Source organism: Lygodium microphyllum, chromosome 25 (assembly GCF_053477565.2).
Source record: "Lygodium microphyllum isolate KBCC chromosome 25, Lygodium_microphyllum_v1.1.10, whole genome shotgun sequence".
NCBI lineage: Eukaryota > Viridiplantae > Streptophyta > Polypodiopsida > Schizaeales > Lygodiaceae > Lygodium > Lygodium microphyllum.
Window position 1 is genome coordinate 102,909,175 of NC_141159.1, and position 22,295 is coordinate 102,931,469.

General features: G+C 41.3%; 1 protein-coding gene across 2 annotated transcripts in view; it reads right to left on the reverse strand.

Moving 5' to 3' along the window:
- Positions 1-22,295, reverse strand: part of LOC148014576 (Ubiquitin system component Cue protein) — a 64,728-nt gene that overhangs the window by 23,252 nt on the left and 19,181 nt on the right. Inside the window, exons 2-5 of one of the 2 annotated variants that reach the window (XM_087667073.1) lie at positions 5,179-5,335; positions 5,015-5,076; positions 4,802-4,896; positions 4,040-4,153 (exon numbers count right to left, since the gene is read on the reverse strand). In XM_087667073.1, the coding sequence (XP_087523199.1) occupies positions 4,040-4,153; positions 4,802-4,896; positions 5,015-5,076; positions 5,179-5,335 (428 nt within the window). Of the gene's footprint in view, positions 1-4,039; positions 4,154-4,801; positions 4,897-5,014; positions 5,077-5,178; positions 5,381-22,295 lie in introns of both variants that reach the window. The other variant, XM_087667074.1, reaches the window with a different exon arrangement.

The following is a 22,295-nucleotide window of genomic DNA, read 5'->3' on the forward strand; positions in this document are numbered from 1 at the left end:
CGGAGTATATACGTCTTCCACTAGGCACTCCTTGTGCCACCTCTCCTTTCTAGGCTTCAGAGATCATTTTACATCGGCTATCAGCGTACTATGCTCAAGGCAATAAGACGCATCCGATACGCACTAAGTCCTTTCGAGCACATGGAGAATCGATTGGCGCTACGACCTCCTGGAGATCGTCGCAATGCCGGCGACAGTCTTCTTCTACCTATTTTCAGGTACAGTGGCTTCCAAGACCTACGGCTCTGCAGTCCGCTCCACGAGAGACAGTGATTGTTTGATAGCATCTCCTCGTCAGTCTGCTCCTTCGAGAGACGGTGGCTGCTCGACTCCTTCCTCTTCTTCGGCTACCTAGTCTACTCCACTGAGAGACAACGACTGTTGCCCACCTCTTGCTCATTCTGAGCCCCACCCTTGACTACTCAGATTCGAGAGGCTATCTCTGGGAGCTCTTCGACACCCCAGATACCTTATTCGGCACGACCGGCGGCACTTCCTTCATCATCAGACATTTCGGAGTCCGTGATCCATGAGTTTTTGGATTCCATATCTACTTCAGAGGCAAATTCTGAGGGGGATGTTATTTCTTTGCCCTCAGAGGGGGCATCTACGACTTCAGTGGAGGCCCCTTCACCTCCCATCTCAGAGGGGGAACCTACTCCACATGAAGTTCTTCACCCATTCTCTACTTTCTTGGGGTGGCTTTCTTCGACCAATCATCTCTTCTACTACTACCCACGATCTTCAGGTACCACCTAGATCGGGACCTCGGAGGTTCAGCCGCGACTTGGTGACGAGGCCTTCGTATTCCTTCTAGCATGGATGCACGAAGCTAGTGGCTTCTCTCTCGAGGTTGAGTTTCGGGTTCTCCAGTTCACTCTGTCTACTGTTCTTTACTACAGGTTCCCTTTCTAGTGGAAAACTTGGATCTTCGGAATTCTCTACATCTTCTTCCTCCTCTTCTTCTTACCTTCGTCCCTTGGTCAGCATGGAGCCACCTCTTGAGATCGAGTACGGGCATATCCTTATGGTTATCGGCACCACATAAAGTCTGACATTCCTCCTATGCATTGCATGTTTTCATCATCTTTGTACTAGGACGCTTGGGCAAGTGAACAATTTCCCCACGAGGGACACTGTCCAAGTGGCACCTACTGCATAAGCATTGCATCTCCACCTCACTCTTCTCTTGTTCCCCTTTTTGGGCCCGAAAGGGGGTGTTGAGAAACCCTTCACCCACAGTTTGCGTTTTTTGAGTTTCTACGTTTTGCGTTTAGGGTTTGCAGCCCCAAAAAGGGGCGCCATCCTAGATTGACTATGCCTATTTATAGGCCACTCTCTCATTCATTCCTCACAGCTGATTCATTCAGTCCGTCACCTCTTCTCTCCAGCCTCTCCACTACCCTCACACCCCTTCAAGAGGACATTGCGGTTCGTGGTTCGTGGCTGTCTTCATCATCTTCCTTGTGCTACGACACCCTTGGTCTCTTGTATCACATTCACTCCATGATTCAGAACTTCATCATTCCATTCATCAGAGTTTCTTCTCTCTTCTCTTCTCTTCTTCATGTTTGCCGAGTTCACTTCGCATACTCCCCGCAAACCCTACTGTCTCGCTGGTACGTCATCTTTTGACAACTAACACCCATCCACAGAAGAAAGGCTGATTTGAGTGTGTGTGAGTGAACACAAGACAATGAGCAAGAGTGGACAGCAGTCCCACACTCAAAAGATGCAAGTACTAGAATGATAGAATGAAAGTACAACAGGTCTTAAGTAACTTAGACCTATCTCTAACTCAACAAGAGTCAAACTAACTCTAGAAGTAGTGACACAACTTATTAACTTAGTTGTGTCCACACCACACACTAAGACATTTGGCATTGCCCATAATCAACCAATTCTAACACACTCGTCCCCACCTCTCGCTCATTGTACACTGGTGCTAATTGTCAAAAGCAAACATTTGCAGCCATACCCTATAGCCATTAATCTTTCCTCGATCAGCAAGCCATCAGTCAAATGGCTGCCTCTTTCAATTTTACTCATGAAACACCGAATTTGCAAATAAAAAATGTTGAATTGCATTTTATAAAATGCTTTATTTTTTCTCATGAAACACTGAATTTGCAAATAAAAAACATTGAATTGCATTTTATAAAATGCTTCATCAATACAACTCAACATTTGAAGTCTTCCCAAAATTGAAAGTCGTTACATGGCAAAATATTGTGTACAATTCTAATGCCGAGTAATGTAGCAATAACTGATAAGGTAACTTGAAAGCTTAACTTCCTAGGTCATCATCCTTCATGAAGGGGGATAAGAGGGCGCTATTCCTCACATTGAAGTTATGAACATCGTTTTTCAGCTTAAGCTTTGGAACATTTTCAAAAGTCTCTAACAATCAAGGGTGATGAGCATTGAGCTTAATTAAACTAATGGATATGAGGTTACTCGCTTTTCTGTAAGAACTAGAAATGATGACCTTAAAGTTCCAAGAGCTTTGTCTTTGGGTTCTCCAATAGGAACTTGCTTCAGGGAAGAAATCTTCACTCTAGAAATGCTCGTAGGCTATTGGGATTAACAATGGCAAACCTTTTCCATCCAAGGGAAATAGAGGAGGAGGAGCCAATCTAAGTGGAGAAAAGAGTACCAATTGTTCTTCCAAGGATGACTTCTGCCAATAAAGAGGCACTTTAAGAAAGCATTACCGCTATGTTTACACGTTAGAAAAGTAGATGGTCGATAGGGGGATGCTTCTTATATGTGCAACAAGCTTTCATTGTTGAAGGAGCTTTCAATGAAGGGAAAAGTATGTCCTCAATGTATGTAAGTTATGCAAGAGTCTCTTAACTTGTGAATTAGGGTTTGCCTTTGTCCCACTTATGTGAAAGGATAAGCGAACCAAGTGAGGCTCTACCTCTAGATATTGAGGGATCCAAGCTCAAGCTCCATTTTCAGAAGTCATCCATTATATTTGAATTCCTAACGTTTTTGGTTTCTCCCACTGCACTGGTGGAAACAACAGTGCAGCATGTAAAGTGCTATCAAAGATTATAAGCAACATCTCAATACTGCTATTTAGATTAAAGAAAAAACTGTGCAACAGCCACAGGTTCAGGCACTTACCACATACACTGCCTGGTACATAAAATATTGGAAAACATGGTACATGAGGCAAAAGGGTCAAAAACCCCCCAAGCAGCATAAAGTAACGATATAAAAATCAATGTGACTGGATTCTCAGATATCAGCAAAAGAGCCCCCATTTTGAATAATAACTTGGCACGGGAACTTCGGAGGTACTTCAACAAAGTCTGTGACATAGATATTTCTGGGAACAAATCAAATATCAAAGTATAGATCTTGAATAATGGAGTAGTACTTATTCTTCAAAGATGTTGAGCAACCTTGAGCGAGGTGATTTTGTAAGCAGATCCTGAAAGAGAATCTTCTCTTGGACCCAGGGATCTTGAAGAACTGGATATCAATTAGACAGATGGCAAAACAAAGATGGCACAACCATATTTACATATTTTGCTCTTAATGATTCAAACTTTGAAAGTCCATGGCCAGTTCCTGGTTTAGAATGATCAGGTGAGGTGCATCTTCATTTCTTTTACAAGTACAGGGTCATGCAAATCTAAAGGACACAGGTTAGTTATTGACAAAATTGGATACTAGGCTTAGCAGCGGCGATATACTAAAATTTTAACAATTGTGCTGCAGCAATCTAGAAGAAAATGTGGTCCAAATGTTGAAATTAAAATACCCTTGTCCGATCACCCCATCACTAAAAGCCAATGCCCAAACCACTGCCCAAATAGCATCTCTCTAGCTCAGACAGATGGTCTTGGATTAAGTACATATGCAGTGCACACTATACAGAGGTGTTGCTCGCACCTAGGCATTCAATAAATTTGGAGTCATTTAATGGGGAGTGCAACAGTTATATTTGGTACATTAAGAAGCACAAACAGAAAAAATGTTCACTAGTAACATACTGAGAGTTTCAAACAAAACAAAAAATGCTTACAGATAGTGTAGAGAAGCATCTTTGATGCACAGTATCCACTGTATTTGACAGGATTGGAACAACATCTGCCAGATCTGCATTCAATCTTTGATGCGCAAAAAAGATATTGCTCACCTGCACAAAATCAGCAACTCTCAACCTCCAAACATATGTAACAATCATTGTACAGTAGGAGCAATTTCATCATCTAAGAGCTAAGAACCTTGCTAATGCATCAATGTTGTTCAATCAACTTAATAAAGACTTTGAATCTACTAACACATACCTAAATTTGGCATTCGGCAAAGTACAAAGTTATTAAACCAATAAATAATGCATAATTCCAGAGACTTCCAACTTGACCCAGTGAAGAACCATACGCTTTGCAAAAAGTATGGAGAGTTGAGTTTGAATACTGAAGGAGGTCAAAACATTAGCTTTCCAGAGAAGTCTTAATTAACTCTTGTTTTTAGTAAACTATATTATTATTCTAATCCACCTATACATGAAAGTGCACGCAAGTGGATCTGAAAAAGTGATTTTGCTGGGTTTTTACTCTGAAACCCTCTTTGGCTCGTGATCTCTTCTGCCCCAATTGATATGTTTTCCCAAGTTTTTCAAGGTGATAACCAACAGCTAACTAGTGATCATGTGAACCTGCAACCTTTTTCCAGTTTTTAACCACTAGATTGTAAAGCAACTTTCCAATCACATCTGAAAACCAGGTCAAAATGCACCAATAGATCCATCAATAGACTTCAGCAATGTCTCAGTCAAACTAACCAGGCGACGTGTGAGATCTGGATTGTCATGGCCATAAATGGCACAAATATCTAGCAGCTTAGGAATATCAAAAAGCTGTTTCTTCTGGATGATATCTGCTTGTAAGTGGAAACAGAAAACCCCATTGATTAAGTAAAAAGTAAATCTGGCACTTCCACACTACAAGATCCTTGAAGTTTAGGCAATATCAAACTCAAATACTAATATAAATACCTGCATGATCTTCGCTGGATAAGCAATCAGTTTTAGAAAATCCAGGCTCGACATTTGATGACCTGTAAGCTCATGGTGGATTCAAAAAACTGAAGGCTGGGTCATAATCAAGCAGCAACAATTAGTGAATGAAGAAAGTAGATAGACCAAAGATCGAGCTTTACATGCGAAAAAGCACCATGAAAACATGGCGGTTCATTTCTTGATCTCCAACAACCAACCCAAATGCATTCCCATGTCTATCCAAATAAAAGTCATACCACCTTCTCCTGAACTGTAAATAGCTTCCAAGTGAGACATGAATAGTAGTGTCCATGGTAACTGCGTTAAAAAGCATGTATTAGCCAATGACCATAAAGGACAGTCCTGCAAAACAGTAGCCAAGCAGAACACAATAAAATTCCAGCTTCAGCCATCTGAAAGCAAGCAAAAAAACCACACTAAAAACATGGATTCTTGTGGAGGTGGATGACTCGGAAAGCATGAACAATTAATGTAACTTGTTAAAACTACTACCGAATTGCTTGAATCATGCACCCTAAGGCTCGCTTCATTGCATGTACTACTGTTTTCACAGTTCATTGCATATACTATAGTTGAAAACATATCTCAATTTTGAAACTTGCCCAAATATGTTAAGTACGTACTTAAAAGTCAACCCTTGCATAGCAAGACAAACACAATTTGTTTGATTATATGGCTGTGAGGACAAGTTTATTAGCATTAATTGTAAGGGGATGACAAGCTTGTCATCAATTACATAGATTCCCATGGCACCTCAACTTAGGTGGTCTGAGCCCACCACAATTTGTGGGAAAGCAAAGTACATACTGCCTCACTTCACATTTGGGTCCTCATACAGCAGGCGTAAGTTAGCAGCCCATGCACAATATGGACACCCGATTGTGAGTGCACATGCGAAAGCGGCAACTCAACAGACACACAGAGAGAGAGAGAGAGAGAGAGAGAGAGAGAGTAAACACGACCAAATGGATGTATCTCAATCGGTTAAGTTGAATGCATGATGATCACATGGTCTTGAGTTCAATTCCTACATCCATGCGGTCATTTTGTATATAGGAATATAAAAGGGGAGATTTGAACCAGGGTCAGTAGGCTAATAAAACAAGTGGTACATAGAGAATGAGAGAACAATGCTGGAAAAAAACCAAAATACGAGACTGATGTGCCAATCAAAGGCTCCTAAAGTTAAGGGATCTCCTAAAATTTAGGGACCCCAATATCAATATCATGTGAAAGCTCTTTCCAAGTACAAAAATAGTGTTGGGATTCATATGAGCATTATATGCAAAGATATGTGCATTTTAATCTTTCAGCCTACATATGCACATTATAGACATTTCATAATCATACCATCTTGCTCATTGTAACAGTCTATTCTAGCAAATTTGTTGGAAAATGGCAGCCAGCTATGGAGAGAGAGAGGAGAGACAATGACAGCAAGAGAGTGAGCTGAAGCAAAAAGAGTAGAGTGTACTTGCAAGAATGAAAGATAAGAGTGAAAGTACAACTTATGTTTAGGTCAAGGATTGACCTAACCAGCCTTCCACCAACTCACTAGAGTTAGGTTTATTTTACTCTAGAGCCTAGTGCCACTACTTTAAGTTTCTAAAACACTAGGTGTACACACCTTACATTGACACTTTAATAAGTGTCCACACCACACAAATTACATTGGGCGCTACCCATAGAGGAAATTCTAACACCCCCCCGCCCCGCAGTGCCAATGTGATGAAGTACAAGGATGATCAATCACCAAAGGGTAACAAGTTTAAGGACTTTCGAAAAACCTCAAACTTCTCGCATGGTAGTGCCTTGGTGAAAATGTATGCAACATTTTTCTGTGTGGGTACATACGTCAAGCTGATCTCTCATACATAGCATCTCTCTCTCACATAATGGTAATGCACCTCTATGTGTTTTGTGCAAACACGAAACATAGGATTTCGTACTACTGCAATAGCACTCTGACTATCAGAAAGAATGGATGTAGGACCCTCCAATGGTAAATGTAGATCAGCCAACAATCTGCGCAACCATACACATTCCACTCTTGCCATGAAGGTTGCCTTATACTCAGCCTCACAAGACGAGGTAGCCACTGTAGGTTGTTTCTTGCTTACCTATGAAATGCATGCAACTCACTAGAGTTAGGTTTATTTTACTCTAGAGCCTAGTGCCACTACTTTAAGTTTCTAAAACACTAGGTGCACACACCTTACATTGACACTTTAATAAATGTCCACACCACACAAATTACATTGGGTGCTACCCATAGAGAAAATTCTAACACCACACCCCCCCCCCGCGCAGTGCCAATGTGATGAAGTACAAGGATGATCAATCACCAAAGGGTAACAAGTTTAAGGACTTTCGAAAAACCTCAAACTTCTCGCATGGTAGTGCCTTGGTGAAAATGTATGCAACATTTTTCTGGGTGGGTACATACATCAAGCTGATCTCTCCTACATAGCATCTCTCTCTCACATAATGGTAATGCATCTCTATGTGTTTTGTGCAAACACGAAACACAGGATTTCGTACTACTGCAATAGCATCCTGACTATCAGAAAGAATGGGTGTAGGACCCTCCAATGGTAAATGTAGATCAACCAACAATCTGCGCAACCATACACATTCCACTCTTGCCATGAAGGTTGCCTTATACTCGGCCTCACAAGACGAGGTAGCCACTGTAGGTTATTTCTTGCTTAGCTATGAAATGCATGAACGGCCTAGAAAGAAACAGTGTCCACTAGTAGACTGCCTAGTGTCTGCATCACCAGCCCAACCTGAATCACTATAAGCCTATAAGTGCAAGTCTCCCCCCCCTAGGAAATAATAATGCATGTGACTGAGTACCTTGCAAATATCTAAAGATCCGCTTAACAGCTTGCCAATGTATGGTCCGTGGGCTATGCATATACCTACTCACCTAAGATACTACATACTGAATGTCAAGGCGTGTGTTGCAAAGATAAATAAGACAACCAACAGCCTGTTGGCTGTAAATTGCAACATCAGACATCTCTTCACCATCATGCATAGACAGCTTTAAGCCTACCTCCATAGGAGTGCACATAGGTTTGCAATCTTGCATCCTAAACCTATGTAATAGCTTATCCACATATTGTGATGACATGATAATACCATGTTGATTTTGGATGAATTGAATCCCCAAATAATAGTGTAGAAAACCCATATCTAACATAGGAAATGCATGTTTTAATTCAGCCTTAAAATCTGCAATTTTTTCTTCTGTAGGTCCAGTGAGCAGCATGTCATCTACATAAAGAATGATAATCAACAAGTCCCCCCCCCCTCATTCTTAATGTGTAGAGTGGGAGCAGTTCGACTATTTTTGAACCCTTTGCTAGCCAAATAAGCATCAATTTCGGAGTACCATGCACGAGAAGCCTGTTTGAGACCATAAAGACTTTATGCAGTTTGCATACCATGTGCTCTTTCCCTTTAACCACAAACCCTGGAGGTTGTGACACATAAACATCCTCATGCAAATCCCCATTCAAGAATGTTGTCTTAATGTCCAATTGATGTACTTTCTAGCCATAATTTGCAGCCATAGCAATCACACATTTCACCATACTCATACGGGATGTAGGAGCAAAAGTTTCTTCATAATCTATGCCCTTCTTCTGTGCATAGCCCTTTTCATCCAAGGAAGTAGGCTCATCATCATCCAATAGTGAGCTCATAAACACATGCTCATCACAATCATCTACTTTCGTAAAATCAATCAAATTTGCCCCCCCTGCATTTCTAGCAACCCTTCTAGTGCATTGAGGTATAGGAGCATCCATTTTACTCTCCTGGAGAGTCTGTAACAGTCATCTTGGGACTGTTTTGGCTGCATTTACAGCAGCCTTTTCATGCTGTACTCCTTCTTCCACTACATGTGGCAAACCATCATCGATACCCTGCTATTCGGGAGTATATGGTGCAGCAACAGCTTGCTATATTAAGTCTGTCCTGCCATTTACAGCAGGCACAAACTCCAAAGTAAGTGGCAAAAGACCCTCAAAGACATCACCAATGTCATGGTGGCTGGCATTTGAAACTGATCATGTGAAAATGCAACATTTTCAACAAATAGGACATCCCTGCTGACAAAGACTTTCTTCATGCGTGGGTTATACAAGCGATAGCCCTTGCTCTCCAAACTATAGCCAATAAATATGCATTTTACAGCCTTGTCATCAAGCTTTCCACGAAGCTCTTTCAGAACATGTGCATAGGCTATGCAACCAAACACCCGAAAATAGTCTACTTTGGGATTCTTGGCATGCCAAGCTTCGAACGGTGTGATCGTCTTCAGTGTCTTAGTGGGTGCACGATTCAACAAATGATTTACACACTGAAGGCCTTCTAGCCAAAATTTATGAGGTAGCCCCTTGCTTTTTAGCATACAACGAGTCATCTCCATAAGAGTCCGATTCTTCCTTTCAGCAACACCATTTTGCTAAGGAGTCATTCTAACAGTGGCTTGATGCGTAATGCCATGATCAAGCAAATATGTCTCAAAAGCACGAGACATGTACTCCCTCCCTCTATCTATGCGAAGTGTCTACACTTTTAAGTCAGTTTCAGCTTCAAGCTTTGCAACAAGATGTTTGAAATGCATGAGCACATCGGATTTTGCCTTCAGCCCATACACCCATGTATACTGAGAGTAGTCATCAATAAATGTAACAAAGTACTGATGATCTCCAAGTGCTTGTGTCCTCATGGGACCACAAACATCAGAGTGAATAAGCTGCAGTTTTCGGACAGCACGTACTGCACCATCCTTTTTGAAGGCAAACCCTATGCATCTTGCCCAAAATACATCCCTCACATGCATGAGAAGGTGGAATCCCCACTGGAGGCAATGCATCTACCATATGACACCTCTGAAGGGTCATCAAACTCCCAAAGCTCATGTATCCATAGCAAGTATGCCATAGCTCCACATTTTGCAGAGCGGGCGAAAGAGTAGTGACTGCTAAAGCATCATGAGATTGTCTGTCATATGTATCCAACAAAAATAGATCCTTATGCACGGTGCCGGACAGCCTAAGTACATAATCCATCTCTCTATCTCTAACAATGCATTTGTCATCCTCAAGGATGACATGAAAGCCATGCTTATTAAAAGCAGAGATAGACAACAAGTTCTTTGTAATGCCAAGTACAAATAAGACATCTAGAAGCATGAAATCACAACCATCTGCAGCAGTAATAGTGACTGTCCCAATGCCACGTACATCATAGTTACTGCTGTTCGCACAAGTAACATCCCTGCTGAATGCAAAAAGGTAAACAAACACTTCCTCGAAGTAATGTGCTTTGATGCCCCACTGTCAAAATACCATGTTTGCTGCATTTCAACAGCATTAAATGCTGAATTAGCCATTGATGAATCATAACTACATGTGAGAAACGCATAGTCCTCTACAAAGTTGCCTGAAGTATCATCATCAATAGATTTGCTAGCTGATGTTTCTTGGACAGCCAAACTGGAGTTATTTTTATTGTCTTTGGCCAATCTATTTCTGCATTCATCGATATAGTGACCGGACTTCTTGCAATAATGGCATTTCTCCTTCTTTTTAGTCTTTTCTGTGTCTTGGACAACCTTATTTGATGGCTGTCCAACATCACCCTTTTGCTGATTTTTTACATTTTGCTTGACTTTTTCTTTGCTTGCATAGCCACATCACCTGAAGGCAATGCCACATTCTTCCGAGTCTGTTTCTCTTGCAGCAAAAGGCCTTCCAACTCCACAAATGTAAGGGGTTGCTGCCCCCCCCCCCCCCCCCAAAGACAATATCAAAGAGGTGTGGAAACCAAGATATAACTTTGGAAGAGAGTTCAGTGTGATGTTTACCAATTCAGCATCCTGAATGACCTCATCAACATTGAGTAGCTACTCACGCAAATCCTGTATATGAGTAAGGTGCTCTGTCATGCTATCACCTGCATCCATGGTCACATTGGTCAACTCTCTATGGAGATAGCATATCCTAGCCTCATCGCGTGCTGCAAGCATACACTCAAGTACATCCCATGCTGATTTTGAGGTCTTACAAGACCGAATGTGCGGAATAATTGCCCTTTTCACTAACAAGGCAATCAAAGAAAGTGCGTGTGCATCTTTTGAGTCCCATTTCCTCTAATCCTCGATAGGAGGGAGAGAGGAGCAACAGCAATAGCAGCACCAATACCACCATCAGCAGCACTAGCAACCTGCCCTCGAGCATTACGCTGAGGTGTCTGAGGAGCAAGACCTCCTGGTCGCTGCAAATCACCTGTAATATAGTCCCACAAGTCTTTTGCCACAAGAAGGTTATGGGCCATAAAACTCCACCGTGGATAGTTTGAGCCATCGAGTTTGTCCTCTTGAGTGAGGACACCAAGGAGGTTGCTCTCATCATTAATCCCCTGGCGGGCCATGTTGTCAATGATAGACAAATCTACAACCAAATACTTCAATGCTGAAGTATAGAGTATACTCCTCAGAGTACCAAAATCCCCCATGGGATTAAGAAACAAGTACCAAACTGTCACTCAAATGCCAAAGTGTGCACAATGCCACCCAAATCAGCACTCAGCCAATAAATTACAACACTATACTGTTGTACCACACCCACCTCAAAATGTGTGCCCACAAGAGTACAAAATACAACAACTTGACGCTGATTCTTACCAAAATTTACTGAATTTTTTCAAAATTATCTGCCCAATCTGACCGTAACAGCAATTAAATGCTGTTGTATTGCTTGTTGCTTGCCTTGGAGTGCGTGTTGGGCAAAAGCCCCAAATCTCTTTATAAAATTTCAAAGAAATTGAAGAAATTTGTACCTTACAGCTGGAATTTCTACAGAAATGTCACCTCAGGAGATGTGTCAGCAATGGACAGCAACTGAAATCTGCCTCGTGATGTGTGTCAGATCCAAAAAACTAAAAAGCCCCAAATTTTCTTAAGCCAATGTGGAAGACATTGCCCAATGTCTATGAGTTTGGTACCAATTTGCGCAAAGGGCCTCCAATCGAGCAAAAGCCCCGAATTTTTGGTGGGAATGTCCAAGAAATTGAGAAATTTCTTCGAATTGGTTGTCAATTCGAACTCTGGGAGCAAAAATTAGCAAAAGCCCCAAATTTTTGGACAGCACGAGCTGAGATTCGAGAAGAGATTGCTGAAATAGACTCGAAATTCCAGAAATTTCGAGAAAACCCCAAATCTAAAAATTAGGGTTTCTGCACTTTTTAAGGTTTGCAAAAATTGGTAGGCAGAGCTGAAAACAGCAGCAGCTCTTCCAAAACAGCAGCTCCTTGGGCTGTGTGTGGGATTGCACATTGGACTACATGCAGGACTGTGCGCAGGCTGAAAACAATAGATCTGGAGCAGATGACTGAGCTAGACAAATCTGGAGCTGATGGCTGAACTGGACAGATCTGGAGCTGATGGACAGATCTGGAGTAGACAAGAGATGGCTCAGCTACAGCTCCTCCTCAACTTCAGCAGCACCTCACAGCAACTGAAAACTTTTCCTCGAGCTAAGAACCAAGCTAACAGCAGTAGGACCTTGGGCGGGATGGCACCGACTGACAGTGGCTGAACAGAATCCGCGCATACGAGCTGCTCTAATACCAAATGTTGGAAAATGGAAGCCAACTATGGAGAGAGAGAAGAGAGACAATGACAGCAAGAGAGTGAGCTGAAGCAAAAAGAGTAGAGTATAGTTGCAAGAATGAAAGATAGAGTGAAAGTACAACTTATGTTTAGGTCAAGGGTTGACCTAACCAGCCTTCCACCAACTAACTAGAGTTAGGTTTATTTTACTCTAGAGTCTAGTGTCACTACTTTAAGTTTCTAAGACACTAGATGTACACACCTTACATTGACACTTTAATAAGTATCCACACCACACAAATTACATTGGGCGTTGCCATAGAATCGACAAATTCTAACAAAATTTAGCCCTGTCACAAAGACGTGAAATTTTGAGATACTTTAATCTTTCTAATAACATTTGATTAAACTATTAATAAAATGTGCAAGGTTGTTTAGCACATGTGATGCACATGGCAATTATTTCATGGTAACAAGCCAAGGACCTCGAGGATGCAACGGTGTCAAAGGCAAAAGTTATAATAAGTTATGCCTCACAGGTACTAGGTGGTACCCGGTATTAGATTTGAGCCTAGACCAATTTATTGCCCACAAATATCAATGGTGAGATTAAAGACTCGGCATTAATTAATTAATTAATACCCATCTAAGGGTCAATAACTACTCAAGGATACTTGGAAGATAAATTGGCCTAGCCAATTTAATTATTGGCTATTGAAATTTTTTTAAGCACTAAAATAATTATTAAATTAATTTTTAAAATAATAAGCTAAATAACGCTAGAAAATGGAATTAGAAGACTGCCACTTGGCAAAACTTGTCCATGCAAGTGAAAAAAAACGTTTTTAGGGGCTATTGGAAGTCTATCCAACCATCGTGAGAGAGAAGGATGTTCTTAGAGAGTAAGGAGAGACTGTTGACATGATTTGCAGTCACCAAGGATTAGTCCTACAGCATATAACAACAGTTTGGAGCCCTCTAGGAGCAGGTGATAGCAACCAAAGGTCCTTCTAATGCAAATGACAGCATACATGAGGGGGCAGAAAATATGTAAGGGCTCCCGCATTGTTGCAAAGGGGTCCAAAAGTGATACTCTATATCCTTTGCATGTCGCCATAACGGAGCAGCCAAGTGTTTCTTTGTGGCATAGCCGGTTGGGACACATTAGTCAATCTGGAATGAAAGTGCTCTCTTGTTTGGGTTATTTACCGTCTTTGAGATATGCGGATCTTGAACAATGTGATCATTGCATTTATGGTAAACATGCTCAAACGTCACACAAAAAATCTCTCTCTAAAGTCTTCACCCTTAGAGTTAGTACATTCAAATGTATGTGAAAGGCCAAGATTATCTCTAGGGGGAAAGAAGTATTTTATTACCTTTATTGATTATGCCACACACAAGTTTGGGTTTATCCAATCCATCGCAAAGACGAGGCCTTGGATAAATTTAAAAAATTCTTGGCCCTTGCTGAAAATTAGACTAGCAAGACATTAAAATCCCTTCACTCTGACAATGGTGGGAAATATGCGTCCAAAGCCTTTCAAGACTTTTGTGACAACAAAGGGATTAAAAGGAAATATTGACCAATGGCTCCGTAGGTCGACCAGTGTGCAAAAACAGCCAAATAGATTTGTTCCTGGAATTAAAGGATAAGGTCCATACGATGCTGTCTCATGCTACATTACCCCAAGGTTTTTGGGTAGAGGCTATTATGGCAGCAGTACACTTGATTAATCGATCACCAAACAGGTATTTTGGGAGGGGAGAGTTCCCCAAGAAGCATGGTCGGACAAGCCACCTTCATATGCTCACCTAAAAGTATTTGGTTGCGAGGCTTTCGTGCACATTCATAAAGAAAAACGCAGCAACCTTGAGCCAAAGTCCTATAAATGCATTTTCCTAGGATATGGTGACGAGGAATGGGGTATAGACTGTGGGATCCCGAGAAAAGGAAAGTAGTATGCAGCAATGATGTTATCTTCTGGGAAGATCGCATGCATAAACAGCCTGAAAAGACTGAGGAGGTCCGTAGGGTTGTATTCCGGGAAGAAATAGCTTTTGGACAGCAAAATGTGCCCGCTGTACAGCAACAAATACCTATTGTAAATGAATCTGTAAATGCAAAAAATAATGCTAGAAATGATTAGCCAGCTATTGCCCATGATAATGAGCCACTACATGTGCAGGAACAGCCAGGACAGCAAGCTGTTAATGTTGATTTGCAAGCTGAAAATGCTCAATAGCCAGCAAACAATGATCATTGGGTTAGGAGATCGTCTAAGGCTACTAGACAACCTGATAGATTCATCCCTGGTGTAAATAACGTGGCTGATTATGTCATGTTGATAGACTGTGGTGAACCGTCTTGCTTCAAGGGAAAAATGGCACTTGGGACTTGGTGCAGTTTCCTAAAGGGCAGAAAACACTTCCATGCAAATGGGTTTACAAGATGAAGGTCACTTCTGGTTCCTCACCAAGTACAAAGCAAGATTGGTTGCAAAGGGGTACAAACAAGAACATGGAATTGACTTTGATGAGATCTTCTCTCCTGTAGTCAAGATGACTACCTCAAGAACCATTTTAGGCTTGGTTGCAGCTGAAGATATGCAGCTCATACAGATGGATGTAAAGACTGCATTCTTACATGGTGATCTACATGAAGACATATATATGCAGCAGCCCGAAGGGTTTGTGGAAAAAGGGAAAGAGAAGATATGTAAACTCAAAAGGAGTTTGTATGGGCTGAAACAAGCACCAAGAGAATGGTATCATAAGTTTGATACATTCATGCAGTCTCAAGGTTTCCATAGAAGTCAAGTGGATCACTGCTTGTACACTAAGAAGGCAGCAAATGGTAGCCTGATTATCTTGGTTTTGTATGTTGATGACATGTTGATTGCTGGCAGGGATACTCATACCTTGGACTCACTGAAGCAAAGTCTTCATGGCAGCTTTGACATGAAGGATCTTGGTGATGCAAATCACATTCTTGGCATGCGAATACTCAGAGATAGGTCAAAAGGATTGCTCTATCTATCTCAGCAGGAGTATATCCCCAAAGCTTTGCAACGTTTCAATATGGAGGGGGGGGGGAACAATTGGGATTCCATTGCCTCCATATGTGAAAATCAGTGCAGAAGACAGCCCTACATCTGATGATGAGAAGGTTGAAATGGCCAAGATACCATATGCTTCAACTGTTGGCAATTTGATGTATGCCATGGTTGCTACATGTCCTGACATTGCCTTTGCAGTGGGAGAGGTTAGCAGATACATGGCAAACCCTGGCAAAAAGCATTGGGAAGCAGTGAAAGGTATTATGAGATACCTCAAAGGCACAAAGGAGTTGTGCATCTGCTTTGGAAAGCAGAAGGCATCTATTGTTGGCTTTATGGATGCAGACTATGCTGGTCATGCGAATTGCAGAAAGTCCACTTCTGGGTATGTGTTTACTTTCACAAGAGGAGCAGTCTCTTGGATCTCCAAGCTACAAAAATGTGTCGCATTGTGTACTACAGAGGCAGAGTATGTGGCTGCCACTAAGACATGCAAGGAGGCTTTATGGCTTTCACATCTGGTGGGAGAGCTTGGCATCACAAAGTTACCTGTTCTCCATTGTGATAGTCAGAGTGCTATCATGCTAGCACGGAATCCTGTCTTTCATGCAAAGACGAAGCACGTACAGATGAAGTACCACTTCATTAGAGATGTACTTGACAGCAAGAGCATTGAGCTTGTCTGCAACCAGTCTATGACTCACATAAAGCAGTAATTCCTTCAATTAACACCCGGTCTTTCCACACACACATATAAGCAGAGACCTCACTCCCTCGCTCAACATCACATTGGCCCCGAAGACCGTTGCCCCTCTTGGTATTTCTTTATCAATTAAAAGATGGAAGATTACAAAAATGATAATGTTCCAAAATACATAACCTGTGAACACTTGGTTTTCATCTCTTCTGAGTAAATCCCAGCTGTATAAGAACAGTACAGCATGTCCAGATCAACATCTCTTTTAGGAAAGCATTTTATGTGACCAAAACTCAATGATTCCTGTGCAGAATTGCAGTCTGTAGATCTCTCAATTCACTGTTCTTACTGTCCAACATGTCCAGAGTTCACTGTTCTTACTGTCCAACATGTGCAGAATTCACTATTCTTACTTTCCAGCACACTGTTCTTACTATCCAACATGTGCAGAATCCACTGTTCTTACTGTCCTGCATTTTCTGTGACCAATACTCAATGATTCAAGTGCAGAATTTCAGAGAAAACACAGAATTGTACCTTCAATGGAATTAACCCATCATGTGAAGCATTTCCTTTGAGAATAGAGAGAGAAAGTTGATCAAAGGGAGCAAGCTCTACCTCCGTACTTAAGTTAGAGACGTAGAAGTACTCTCCATGGCTAATTTTCTTACAGCAATCTGCCCTCAGCTCCTCAAAACTTCATTCTCCCATCTGCCCCTTATGCCTATTACGTTTTTTTTCAATGCTCTCTCTCTCTCTTTTGGGAATTTGTGCCACATGGCATACATGTAACAATTTTCCCATTTAAACCTTCTGGTCTAAAATTCTCCATGATCGGAGCAAAATTTAACCTCGGCACAGACCAGAGAATTAATCCTCGTGCAAAAACGAAGATAATGACGTAAACAGATTTTGGGGTCCAAAAATAGTAACTCCCTAAATTTTAGGGATGGTGACCCCTGCATTCCTCAAGTTGTTCTGAGCAACTTTTATCATTGTGACCACATCAAAAAGTGTAATGTGGCTCAGTTACAATGACTTTTATTCCGTGAGCAATCTCACATGTGCATCTTCTGTCTTGGCTAAGCTCATTGTCCCGCACCATCTCCAGTGGCTAAGCACACAGTCCCAAACCACTGGCATTCTATTCTTCAGTGTCCATTCAATATGGAACCGGTCCTAAGGCTCAAACAAACCATTAGTCCAATTTGTCCCAATGGCTGCTTCTTCTGGCCATGCAAAGATCCCGGCTTATTCCAAGAGAACTCTGGGGGTAAGAAGCAATAGCAACAAAAAAAAGAAAAATAATATATATATATATAAGTAAATAAGAAAAGCAACTGTAAAAAGTATTACCACCTGGTGACATTGTCAAAGTGTATACAGATAATAATCCTACAGACCTTCTCACGAAGAGTCTTCCAGCAGAGCAGTTTGCTCATTGCCAACATATGATGAGAGTTGGATAGATATATGTATTTCAGCTTTGTACATACCTAGACTTAGCTAATTCTTTTCTCCTCTTAAGGCACATTGCCTTTAGGTGGGAGGTTGTTGGGAATAAAGACCCTTGTGCCTTTTAAATGTGCTCGGGTGTGAACACACCCTTAGCACTTGTACTTACACATATATATCTATCTAAAAACCTAAAGAGGTACACTCGTCATTGTACCCAACAAACGTACACACTCTCCACTCTTCTCTCTCTCTCTCTCTCTCTCTCTCTCTCTCTCTCTCTCTCTCTCTCTCTCTCTCTCCACGCGTAACTAACACCGACTGTCTCGATCTTCGTGCCTCCCGGCCGGTCACTACATCTGGCAAGGCTACCCAAGCTACAAAAATACCAAAGAAGAAAGGAAATGTGAAAAATGCACTAGTAAAGAGAAGAGAGAAACGAGAGTGTGGCAGTGAGTGAGTTGAAGCAAGAGAGTAGAGCGTACTTATTGAACTGAAAGATAGAGTGAAAGTACAACACTAGTTTAGATTATAGATTGACCTAACCAACCTTCCACCAACTAATAAGAGTTAGGCTAACTTACTCTAGTCCCTAGTATCACTACTTTAATATCTAAAGACATTAGGTACACACACTACATTAGCACTTAAATAAGTGTCCACACCACCTAAATTACATGGACACTGTCCAAAAAATGGCAAATTCTAACACCCCCTGCAATGCCAATGTGATGAAGTACAAGGATGATCGTGTCAAAATCTGCTCTAGTACCAATACTTCATCAAGCTCTTCAACCTCAAGCTGAATTTCAGCAAATACATCCTCTGGCACATCACCATGAAAAGGCCTAAGCAAGCTCATATAAAAAGCATTGTGTATCTGCTAGTGTAGATGCAATTTCAGCCTATAGCATGCATCAGTGATCCTCTCCAACACTTGAAATGGTCCATAGTATCTCATAGACAGCTTTGGATACAATAGCTCTTTGTCCTTCATCTTTTTCAGCCGTGCCTTTTCAAAACGCACCAATGTGTCGGCTGTAGTAGCAGTTTCTATAAACTAAGGCATGTTGGAAACAATGGACTTAATGCAAAAATCCTGAATACCCTTTGGCAAACCACAAATATACTTCTCCATCTGCTCATGGAGGGGTACAGTGCAATAAGAAGTAACTGGCAGAAATGCATCCCAAAAATGTGGATTTTGAGGAGAAGCAAACGATGCTAGTGGATCAACGGATGCATATACATGGCCAACTTAAAAGTGCCAATCAAATGCTTTTTGGACAACAAGGCATGCATGCAATTATGGGGCAAACAAGTACTTTGGCGGTGGCACTAGTTTCCATGCTATGGTGGGTCAAGGACCACATACAAGAATGTATGGCACAACTCCTTATAATATGCAATAATTAATGCATGGTATGCAAGGCCCAATGTATTGGAGTATGGCTAGCAATATGCATCAACCCATGTATAGCAATGTTGGCATGACGCTGGGGCACAAAGTAGCAAGTTTGGCAATGCATGTATCAAGCCCCCTATGTTTGGGACTCATGGTATTAATGCTGGTCATGCAAATGCTTTGTATAGTACTGGTCACGAGAAAAAATGCAACTAGTAATGCTTACATGAGGGAAATGCAACTATTAATGCATGCAATGTATCGGAAAATGTATCTTGGTATGGTCGGTAGTATATAAGTTCCCATGCACATGCACATTGCAATGGTCCAAAGTATACAAACAAGAATGTTGCCTAATGCATCTGGTGCTCCTAGCACGTCACATACACACGAGGGGCTAGTCAATTGGATGCAATATTGTATATAAGTTAAGTTGGAATTGCAGCAATGTGAAAGTACAAAACATCGCAATGCTTAAGAGGGAAAAAGGCCTAGAACTTAGTAGAGATTTCCAAGCAAGTAAAGTTAGAGATAAAGTTTCCATGTGCTTCTGAAGTTTCAACATTGTTTCAAGGGCGACCTAGCAGATTATCCTCAGTGATGCACTTTACCTTAATGTGTTTCAGTTAGAGCTGATTTTGGATCAGACTCTTCTAGGTTTAGCAAAGCATAGAAGATCTAGAGTATTGTTGCATGATGCTCAATGGGGAGATTGCATCTCCACTCCCCTAGTGATGGATAACTCAATTATGTAGTGGATCTCGGATCTTCGTTGCATCTAGTGTACTATATGCTAACACTATTTCTGCCATTGGTATCACTATTCAATGTACCAATCACTGTGAGTTTGTATGTAAATGTGTATGGTTTGCACCTACGCTCCGAAACTATACATTTGCAAGGTTGTTGACATGTATGAAATACATGGAATGTACATTTTGATATGATGTACATTTGCAAGACATGTATAGGATACATGGATGGTATCCAATATACACTTGCAGGTGATGCAAAAAATGTACAATTGTATAAGTTACATATGGTTTGTTGTTGATGTATACTTTATGAAACAAGCCTTCCTTCTCGGATAGGGTGGTTTAACATGATTAAGCACTTAATTACAGCAATTAGCAAATGAACATAAACTGAAATGCTCACTTTACCTTCATAAACTTGGACAGTGGACACCCTGTTGGCCCCAAAACTAGCGCCCCTTTCGGTATTTCTTTAATTTCAATTGCTGATGGATAAATTACAAGCCGAGATTTCACGATCTCCTTGGCTAATTCAAAAGTCCCTTGCTGTTCCAATAATCAGCAAAGCATTCGGGCAAATTGCCCCTTGATTTTCACCCAGGACTTGCTCTAATGGAACCCCAACTGGTCAAATGCTGCCGCAAATTCACAATAGATGGGCTGGCATCTGAAATCCTCACAATTCCACGAATTTCCGGTGTTGATTTCAATGTACAATGCTTTTCACTTATGGCACGGGTCCCAAGGTGACTACTAAACCCTAATTATTGCTATAATTTAGGGTTTACAATAGTAAACTCTCTGCTGTCCAACAAATTTGGTTGTACTCTGCTACCAATGGCTGAGAATTACTGAGAATTACTGAGAATGCTTGAGCATAGATTGGAGGAGATGAGAGAATGTTGTACACAAAGAGAAAATCAGCTGAAATGTATCTTTTGATTCGTAGCTCTGATGACAAATCTGATGGCACCAACAGCTTCAAAAGGAGGGTAAAACAATAGCTCAGCTGCCGAGCCCTCCTCTTCTACCGCCGCCTCTCTTGAGGCGAAAGAGAAAACCTACTGCCCCCTGTCCTATCGCGGTGCGCGACCAGTCGTCGTCGCCTCTCAAAGCCAAATCTAATCACCTCCTCTCTCTCCACCAAGCTCCGAATGCCTACCATTCAGCTTCCACCACCCTCCAATAGCCTTCTCCCTAGTTGCATGGAAAAGTTTTGCCAAGTGGTAGCCTTTCTAATGCATTTTCAGCCATTACATTAATTTTTCAGAATTAATTATTTCTGAAAATTAATTTCAGTCCTTTTGACCTTGCCCAAAATTAAACATGCCCATCTATAATGAAATTGGCTAGGCCATTTGCAACTTGGAGTGGCTCCCAACCTCTGTTAATTAGACTAGCATTAATTAATTAATTAATGCTAGTCCCTAGTGTCACCACTGACACTTAATGGCCAAACAATTGTCCTAGGGTCCAACCTAGCACCAACTAACCACCAAAACCTAGTTGGCATAACTTAACACAACTTTTGCCTTTAACACCCACTGCATCCTCGGGGTCCTTGGCCTGTTCCCATGAAATAACTGCCATATGCATCACATGTGCTAAACAACCTTGCACATTTGATTAGTAACTTAATCAAATGTTACTAGCAAGATTAAAGCATCTCAAAATTTTACGTCCCCGTGACACTTTACATGACTATCATGTCATACATCATTGCTATGAGATGTTGCTTATGCTCTATTCATGCATTAAAATGCCTTAGTGGTCAACATAGTGTTGGATTTTGGCATGTGGATGCATTTTTTATGGTTCTGACAATGGTTATGATTCATGTGTATGGATTATAACTGTTTTAAGTGATTGGAACTTCACATGCAGATGGAATGAGCATGGTTAAGCAATAGATGCACATCTTGTTTAACTACGACGCTAGCATGTACTTCCAAGAGTGGCAAAGGATGCTTTGGTACTTTGCAGTACAATAGAGGACGATAGCAAGGATTTCAAGGGGGTGGTTTGTCACGAGGACGTGAAATTTTATTGCCTTGTTTAGCATTTGATCAAAAGTTAAATCAAATGCGCTAATGTGACTTGCACATGTGAGACACAAGGCAGAGGCTACTTGGGAGTCAGTACATTCATTGGAGAGAGGTTTTTCTCACTTTGTCCCAAAGGATATTACTAAGGACAGCAATCGTTTATAGGGGAAAAGTGTTCCATCCCTAGACATCCAGATGGGCACTAGTGGCA